At 42.5% G+C, this 9,753-nt stretch overlaps 1 protein-coding gene across 1 annotated transcript in view; it reads right to left on the bottom strand.

The window, feature by feature from the left end:
* Positions 1-5,574: 5,574 nt before the first annotated feature.
* Positions 5,575-9,753, bottom strand: part of DNM3 (dynamin 3) — a 369,574-nt gene continuing 365,395 nt past the window's right edge. The window contains exon 21 of the mRNA XM_081113205.1: positions 5,575-5,759. Within this exon, the coding sequence (XP_080969331.1) occupies positions 5,723-5,759 (37 nt within the window). The 3' untranslated portion in view covers positions 5,575-5,722. The remainder of the gene's footprint in view (positions 5,760-9,753) is intronic.

Below are 9,753 nucleotides of genomic sequence, written 5' to 3'. Positions count from 1 at the left end.
TGTGAATATTTCGGAGTTTGGGCTTTACCGTGAAGGTAATGAGCAGTCCAGCTGACCTGAGGGGGAGTAAGTGGTCAGATCATAGGCTAGTTACTTCACTGCACTGTGTTTCAATTTTTTTCGTCTGGAAAGTGGGAATGAAATTACCTCTAGAACTGTGATGATTAAATGAGATAGTTGCAAAGTACTTTGAAGAATGCTGGACACAGCACTGTGTAAGTGTTAGATTATTACTGTTGTTACTAAGTTGACATGTAGGAGACTTGTGGGCAGAGACAAGACACAGAATACATCAGGTGCCCCAGAATAGCTGGTCCCTCATGTAATGATTCCTCTGGGGGCAAGTTCCTGAATACTATTCCTTCTCTCTAGAAGTTAATTACAAATCAAATCTCATCAGGGCACCCATGTTGCTAAGAAGTAATATTTTTATTTCTCTGAACACAGACCGCTCAAAGATGTCTTGAGCATTGACTTTAATTTGGACTAATAACTAGAAAATCAAAATGAGAAGAATCAAAGGGAAAGGTGGCTGGCCTACGAAAACAGCCAGGACTAGCACGCTGGGCCTGAAGGAAGGCTCCGGGAGATACAAAGTCACTGCCTAGAACAGTGCTAGCGGTACAAGCGAATGTGGGTTAGCTTCACAAATCTTGACATAGAGGAGCAGACCCCCTTTGGAGTTTGAGCAGGTCAAGTTTAAGACATAAAAACTTAATTCTACACACTTTTTCCATGTAACGCCTAGAACAGCGGTTCTCAACCTGTGGGTCGCAACCCCTTTGGCGGTTGAATGGCCCTTTCACAGGGGTCGCCTAAGACCATCCTGCATATCAGATATTTACATTATGATTCATAACAGTAGTAACATTACAGTTAGGAAGTAGCAACAAAAATAATTTTATGGTTGGGTCACAACATGAGGAACTGTATTTAAAGGGTCAGAAGGTTGAGAACCACTGGCCTAGAAGTTTCACAGGCCAGAAATATAAATGGATTCCAAAGAGGTTTGGGGAAAAATGCAAATAAAAAAGCCGTAAGTGTTCTGTAAGAAAATGTTGAGAAATCCGAAGCCTTTGAGAGCTGCTACATGAAGGATGAAGAGGTTCAGGGACTGTAGCTGGGATGGAAGGATCAAGGACAGGTAGGACGACAAGGCGGTAGGTGTGCTTTGGGGGCATGATGGGGCTGATGGGTGATTGCTGTGTGCAGGGACCTGAGTGTAGCAACATGCACTGGTTCTGCATGGGGACCAAACTGGTGTCTGTGCTATGCCCGTATGCTATGTCAGTCCTGCAAACTTTTGAGTGAGCCTTTGGGCAACTGGCTTAAGTTGTGGATTTAAGAATTCATGCTGAGCATATTTGAGGAAGCACATGGAGCCATCATTTGCACCTTCAAAGCCAAAGGCTCAAGGTCAAGAAAAACAAAAACAAGCCAGCAGAGGGCATCAGTCACACAGTTTTACAATATTTCAAAGACTGAATGCAGGAAAAGGGGCTGGGACGCAGTGCCATCTTGTGGAAGTTATTGATAGTCCCTTTTATAAAGAAATTTAATAAGAGTCTTGGGATTCTTGCTGAATTGTGCTTTGGGAACTAGCTGAGGTCCCCACAAATTCATGAAATAAATAGCACACTGGTATTTGATAAATTATAATAGCTACATTTTGAGCACCCAGAGTGTACCAGGCACTGAGTTGGGCATTTTATATACATTGTCTTACCTATGTCTCTTACTCCTGCCATGCAGGTATTATTTTTACTTTAAAGTTGAGTAGACTGAGAATCCCCCCAACATCTAACAAAATCTTTACTGTCCGCCAAGGCCTCTCTCTACTCACTTTCTACCATTCACATTTTATGATGTTTGGCCTCAGGAATTTATTCAGCAAATATTGGGCACTAAATATATGACATACTGTTTTATGTGCTTGTGATATATCTATAACTCAAAGGTCCTTGACCTAATAGAGCTTACATTCTAGCAGAAGACACAGAATAGACATAAGGTAGTAAAAGCCATGGGGGAAAATAATGGCATTAACTAAGGGGGTCAGTGTAGGTGTCATGGAAAAAGTAACATTTAAGCAACGACTTGAAATGTGTGAGGGAATAATCCAGATCCCAGGGGAAGAGTGTTCCAGGAAGAGGAAAGAGCTGATACAAAGGCCTGAAAGGTTAGCTTTTCCATTGTGTTAGTTGTAGCTTCAAAAATATACTGTCTTAGCTGTCACCCACTTCCGTGACTTGTTACTGTCTTGAGGATTCCCGCGTCTCTCTGGCCCCTGGATTCGCTAAGGGTTCTTTACTCTGTGCTTGCTCATGGCTCCTGCTCACCAGGGGCTCTGAAGATGGGACCTGGGTCTGAAACTCAGGACTCAATACAACGTACTGTAAAATTTTATTAAAAACAATAGAAGTAGCAGTTTATATGCTTGACTCATTTAACCACCACCATCTTATCTGATATTAATATGTCGATAGTACTGCAATTCAACAGTAACTTGTAATGTTAAAAAACAAAAAATGGGTGTACATGTGGGTAGAGGAGGTGGCTGGTGTGTCAGATAGAGGCTGTCATATTCTAAAGAGCTACGGAAGCATTTTTCTTTTTCAGCAACCTTCTCTTCCTGTGGGTGAGGTCCATGTTTTTAAAACAGATTCACAATTGTAAAGATTTTCTTCAGAATCTCATGGAACTGCACTGAAGATTCCAGTATCCATTTTCTGAGTGGTGGTTTTTTTAAATAATAAAAACAGTTCTAAAACAGATGTTGGCCAGTACAACATTTTTTCAAAGTCTAGGATGAAAAGGCTACAAGTATACCATACCCCAAAGCCACTGGAAGTGTCCGTATCTGCAAACAAACAACAGACGTTATTTCCTTATCTTCTTTGTGGCTTTCAGCTTTGTAGGATGCTTGTTGAAACATCTCCGTCAGTTGTAACTGGGGTGCCCAAAATTCATAAACATTTACTTACCAGTGAAACTCTGTAAGGAAAGGACTGGAAGTTTGATTTTTCCTTACCTTTAGTTCTCTTCTCTCCATCTCTTAGAGGTCTTGGGTTTTTCTGGCTGGAGCCTGGGGAGCTCTAACAACCATCACTGGTCCAGTGGAAGACCGCTACAGGTACCTTCTGAACCTAAAGCCTTTTTATTAGAAGCCAAAACAAAATTTAAGGGACTACTTCAGTTTCAACACCACTGTGTCGTTTTCTCAACCAACACTTAAGTGATTTGGAGTCTTGTGTTATGCCATTCCATTAGAAATGCAAAGTTTGGTTTCTGATTGGCTGAAATGAGTTCTATTGTTCCTTTCTTTGTCAGAGGTCAAAGCCAGCATATTCTAGAATGTTCGCTTGCAATGGGTTAAGTGGATAACCTGGTTCTAGAACTCAAATAGCTTGCTTTATGTTGTAAGTTACTTTACTCCTGTCACTGCTCTGGGGCTCCCAATAACTAGGATAGTATTATGAATTCAAGGCAGGTTTGATGCATAAATAAAGGGGTGAGGGTATTTAAGAAGTGTTATTTTTATTATAGGTACAGTGGTTCATTCCTTCTGATCATCCAAGTTATGGTCAACACAAAAGAATGCTGTGTTTTTTAAACTCTCAAATGTTGAGTGAGGGGGTCAGGGCAGGGGACTTGGGTAGAGGCATATTATGAAACTTAGAAACACTACAAACAGTAAATACACATGGAAAAACCTTCCCATGTTTTAATTTTATTCCAGGCTGCTCCCTCCCACTTTTTTCCTAAGGTGAGGAAGGGACCACACTTCTTTGCTGAGATGGGTATGGTTGCCCAGGAATTGGTTCAATTCTGCTATGACTTGAGTTTTCCTTCCTCATTGCTCACCAGGTCAACTAAGTTTTAAAGTCCTCTAACCTGTGTCACGCTGCCTATGAAAATAAGTTCATGATGAAGACAAAGTGGAAATGTATCAAACACCTAAAAAAGGTGAATCGGTGAAAATCCTTCTGTTGAGAACTGTTTCGGTTTGGGGAGGTGGTGTGAGCTCATCCTGGAACACTGTCTGTTGTGACAGGAAGGCTCTCAGATGGAAATCCCATCCGATAAGAATAGAAATGATAGGATCAACCACCTGGGCTGCAGGTGAAGGGGGCCAGAGGCTGGGGGCTGTGTTATTCTGTGTCAGCTCATCACCTCCACGTGGACTCGAGCTTCAGTTGATGATCCCCTGCTTTGGTGTCCTTGATTCTTCTTAGTTATCAGGGCTTCTAACTCATAGTCCCTGAACCTGGGATATAGGAAAAAACGGATGTGTTGTGTCATATGAAAACTTTAACCTGAGAAATTGTTTGTTTGTTTTTTCATTTTGAGTAGAAAGTGAAGTCCTTAAGATTTTTATGGTCCAAAGAAAGAGCATTCTTAGTGAGGGGTCTCGAATTGGGGGTTCCTCCCCAGGAGTTCCACATGGACTCTTTGCCAGAGCTCACCTAGGGTAGACACAAAGGAAATGGAACGCCAATTCCTGATGAAAAACACCATTTCTTACTTTCCAGTCCAGTAGGTTCCTGTCTTAATAGGCTGAAGTGATCTCAACCAATGTGGGAGACTTTTACGTTCATGTTTAGACCATGTCCATCTTCAAAAAGAAAATTCTGAATTAAACGTCAGGAAGGATTCAGATCACAGGTTTGGTGGGATGTGGTATATTACCTTAATAAACACTTTATTTGGATAAAATCTTTGGGTGCTTTTAAAAACAATAGCTTAAAATTTTAATGGTGCAATTGCCATTTGAGGATTAAGGTATTAGAAAAAGTTATTTCCCTCCAGAATTCATGTAGATTCCATTATTCCAATACTTGACTGTCATCAAAAATCTTTCTTCTCAAGGTGTCATCATTTCCCTGCCTTGTACTTTTATTCTGAACAATATTTTCCCTCTAAATTTGCCAAAATAGAGGCTTATGTGTTTAGGACCTACAGTTTCTTCCATGATCTTACATATTTTATCTCCTACAAGAATATTTAGAAAAATAACAGAAATAGCAAGCCGTTTTTAAAAAATATATTTTTATTGATTTCAAAGAGGAAGGGGAGAGGGGGAGAAAGAAATATCAATGATGAAAATCATTGATCAGCTGCCTCCTGCACGGCTCACACTGGGGATCGAGCCTGCAACCCAGGTATACGCCCTAAGAATTGAACTATGACCTCCTGGTTCATAGTTTTGATGCTGAACCACTGAGCCATGCCAGCCGGGCAACAGCAAGCTGCTTTTATGCAGTAATTATTAATGGGATCCTTGCAGGCAGGTTGCAATGAATCAGCTTTCTTTTCTAGACACCCGAATTTTTACGGCATCTTTTCATACTTTTATTGGACAGACATTTCAATTGAAAATAGATTATTATTCACACCAAATAGCACCTTAAAACTCCATGCTTTAAGAACTTAAAATCAATCGTTTTTCAATTTAATCTCCTTAAAAGAGCAAATTATGTATTTTTTACCTTACCTGGTTTTAGTTGAAACAAACTCTTTTTTTTTCATTTGGGTCTTCTTTAGAAAAAAGAAACAGGACACATTTCATTTTTTAAAATATATAGAATAAACTTTGTTTTTATTATAGACATGAATCAAAAATAAAAGTTTTTATGTACATATGACATATAGTGCAAACGAAAGGCTTTTAAACACCACGATGGACATGCTGTTGGAAACGAAAGGAGATGGATGATGGGGGTTAAGATGGTCGTCCTGGAACGGCAGGAGGGGGTCGCCTAGTGAAAACAAAACAAAACAAATAACAAAAAACACACACACACAGATGCAGAGGAAGCAAACTGTGTTTGAGTTACAAAACAAATCCAAATAAGAACATGCAAAATTATCCCACGAAAGTCCAATTCAAATTAGACCAAAAAAGCATGCAGACACGTGGGGGACACGGGAGAATGCCATGTGGCAGTTAGCTGTTCCCAGGACTTTTTCTGGCGATCAGCAGTGTGGCTAGATAGGAGCCGTTTGAGTCCACTCCAAAATCTTATGGAGGAATCCATGCAATCGCATTCAGAGAACTGGGCACAGTACCAGAGCCAAATACCTTCATGACTCGAGTATTTGTTTCCCACCCTGACTTTGGGACATTCACTTATTTCCAAAGATTTCCATAAATGTTGTGCAATCTCCATAGGGGGAGAGGGAGTTGATATAGAAATATGACAGGTGACATTCTTTTTTCAAGATGACATCAAATGAGAAGGTGTCAAAAGATCAAATGAGCTATGTGATCACAATGCAGAAAATGTCAGGATTGGAGAAAAGGATTTGCAAGTAAGAATTTGCTGCGGGTGAATATCCTGATGTGAGAGCCTTTCCAGGCCCAGGGAAACGACAAGGTGAGGCCTGGTCCATGGTGACCCCAGGATTTTGTAGAATTTCCCTCTATCTCAGAGCTGGGTGCCTCTGAAGTTCTGAATGGTTCTGAGCTGGGTCCAGGGTAAATGAGATTTGGTTTGCTGTTCTCTCTCCATGCCCCTAACCTGGCTTGCATCTTGTCAGGCCCACGGGTTTGGAGATAAGTTTCCAGAACTGTGCTTCATTTAGACATCAGCCTCTCTGGGTGTTTCATGGCTGGAGAAGGTCCAGTAAAGTCTCCAGCACCAGGCACAGCTCTGGTTTCCGGCAGTATCTACACTTCAATTTCCTCTTTCTAAGCAAATCGGGAACAGGCTCAACATTACCGCAAGCCATGAGCCGGAGTTAGCTCGGTCGGCGCCCTACCCTCTGGGGGACTTCTCTGGGGCTACGTGTTCAACAATATACTCACTTCCGTCTTACTCTTGTAACACTTCAGTGAGTGGAGCAATGAAGTCTACAAAGAAAAAACAAACACAAAAACAAACTTCTTTTTCATCGTCTCTGAGATGTTAAGGAGCCAAAATGAAGGGGCTATTTCTGAGCAGTGGTCAAAAAAAAAAAAGATCTCACCTCCCCCCAGGTCCAAGACCATTTTTTGCTCCGGTCCAATTTAAGCTGGCCACACTAAAGAGGCCTCCCATCCATATAACCAACAAAGAGCTTGTCATTGGTACCTCACCTTTCAAGCGAGGAGGTAGGGGGGTCTGCAAGCCTTGAGCTGTGGAAATCCAGGTAATGGGTGTCCCCTGGTGTTTTCATGAAGAAAGTGGAATTAAATTCCAGACAGGCTCAATGAGATTTATTACCTGCCCAGCAAACAAACTAGTTTTGAGTTCTGGAGGGGCTTTGGGACACTTTAATGACCTCAGCGGGGTGGGAAGGTAAGCCATTAAACTGAGCAGCGAGTCCCCAGTGCTGAAGGGACATTCTGTTTGCATTTGCCACAGCGCTTTTCTGTTGGAGTTACTGTGGTGCTCTAACCCAGACTCAGGGCCAGAAACTCCATGTCTCGGAATACAGGGTAATTTCCCCAAATATGGGTTAAATCTGAAAAGATAGAAACATCAATCGAGCTATCAGCTGTTAAAGTGTGTATACATTTCTGGGGGACACCCTGTATATTTCACCAACAGGGAGAATATTTGCTTCTAACTTCAGAATGACGTTCATCCCCTTCGACAACTCTGTCCTTTCCTCCTCACTTTTCCTGGGTCTAACTTTCCTCTCGGGGCCCGTTAGGTCATGGATCACGGCAGTTTGGGTTTTGCAATTTCCTTTCCATTATTTTCTACATGTTGCTTGCGCCATGCTGAAGTGCTTGAAGGCAAGTCTTGAGGCTATTTGGGCCTTTTATGTAAAGAGTTCCAAAGGTACCTGATACTGTTGCCGCCTCTAAAATAAAAGTCGGAGGACTAGATTCGAACACTGAATAGCTAACACATTTCAAAGCCCCCCACGGCAGTATTCACCATTCACTTAATTGACCTAACCAAGATTATAATGCCAGGTTCCATCTTCTTAAGCTTTCTGAAAAATAACTTCCCAGAATTGTTCCGCAGAACAGGAAGGTGAGGAGACAGGAAAAACTGAGCATGGAACACGGCATAATTCATACAGAAAAGACTCAAGTATCAATGAGAGTGATGAGCCACCCCATTTCTCTGGGATCTGCCTCAGTGCTGCCATCCGGCCTCACGGTGACATTCCTGTGGCAAGATCCCCGGCAAGGTCTTCCTCAGGACATTTTTCTTTTCTGTCACAATCTCCCAAAACCTTCTCTGCTTGCTTTCTTGGCCCATCATTCAGGGACTTAACATCCTAGAGCAGCAGGGAGCCTGAAGTCTTGGGCAAGTGGGACAAGAAAGGCCATGCAAATAGGCATCCTTCTCAATTCTTCTCTGATGCTCTTTTACTTGAAATCATGCCCGATCCTTTCCTTTCTGAGAATAAAATGGGGGTGATGGAATTTTTGAAGGAGCTCTTATTTGGAAAGCGAGAGAGAAAAGGCCTTGAAAAGTATCTGTATCCTCCACAAGGCTCGCTAAGACTCACTGCGTACACCTCTCTAAACTGCTTCATGCCGCCTGTTCCCACGTGACCTTCCTGCTCAGGTCCAAACACTCCCGTGACAAAGCACCAGAGCTCCAGGAGGACTGTCCTCAGCTGGGAGCGCTGGCCGCTCTCACAGGTGACCGTCTCTGCTGGGATGGTCACACCCAGTACCTTTTCCCGCCAGCCTGTGAAATGCTCCGTGAACAAAGCATCAGCAGCCAGGTGAGTCTGAGAAACACGGAGCACAAACCCTCTCCTGGAAGCTCACGATGCAACCTGATATTAACGCTTCTGTACAGTCTTCCAGTAAATCATCATAATAAAAAAATAATAGAATTTTAAGTCATCCTTTCCCAGGTACATTTAACCAGGACACCCATGTGTGTGTCAAACATTAAAACCTCATGGAATGCACTCTGGGAAACTTCCGCCAACATCTCTTGCATGTACCCTCGTGATTAGGCATCGCAGTGTGAAAGATCACCACACATGAGCTTCAGAGGGACCGGGTAGGTGTGGGTTGTACCAGGAAGGAGGGCACCACAGCCATCTCACCCAAACACCTGGCGAGTTTCTCAGTATGCAATTCAAAGATTCCCACAGAAAAACAAGATTCTGGAGAACTAATTGAGAAGATATTTACACAGGTGCCAGTACTATTTTAAAAATAAAAATGGAAATTTGTCACATAGTTACACTAAGGTCCCTTGGTTTTGGTAATTTCTATTAGAAACTATTCTGAATGAAGAATCATGCAGTAAAACACGCCCCCCCCTCACTTGCACAGCACCCCACACATATGCACAACATGGCTCTCATCCCGACTCTCTCTCCAGTAAGCAGCTGCCTTTGAAGGCAGTGACGGATCCACGCGTGGGAGAGGTGTGAGAGAAATAACCACAGGGCAGCAGGAATCAGCACAGCAATCTTTCCAAATCATCTTTTCACTGTGAGTGGATCCTGAACACAAGGAGAGTAAACTAGCATCCCGCCCCCTGTCCCATTCCTTCTTGTCTCTGCTTTAGGATGGCACAATCTGGGACTATGCATGCTGGTAAGGGACCAATTCTCAAAACTCTTAATGATGAGTCTTTCTTTATTCTCTGGAAACACAGGAGAACAAGGATGTGTGTAACTACTGAATACTCTTCCTTCCATTCTCTTAACATTGGGGAAATGGAAAGGGGTTAACTTGTCCCCTTAATCCCCAATGAGTAAACGATGGGGGCCAACTATTGAGTCAGGAACTCAATATTTTCTGTAAGAAATGCCTTCTGTGGATCTAACGTATGGGCAAAGTAT

This window comes from Myotis nattereri (assembly GCF_964212035.1).
Source record: "Myotis nattereri genome assembly, chromosome: 18".
NCBI lineage: Eukaryota > Metazoa > Chordata > Mammalia > Chiroptera > Vespertilionidae > Myotis > Myotis nattereri.
This window is presented reverse-complemented; position numbering and strand designations above follow the sequence as displayed.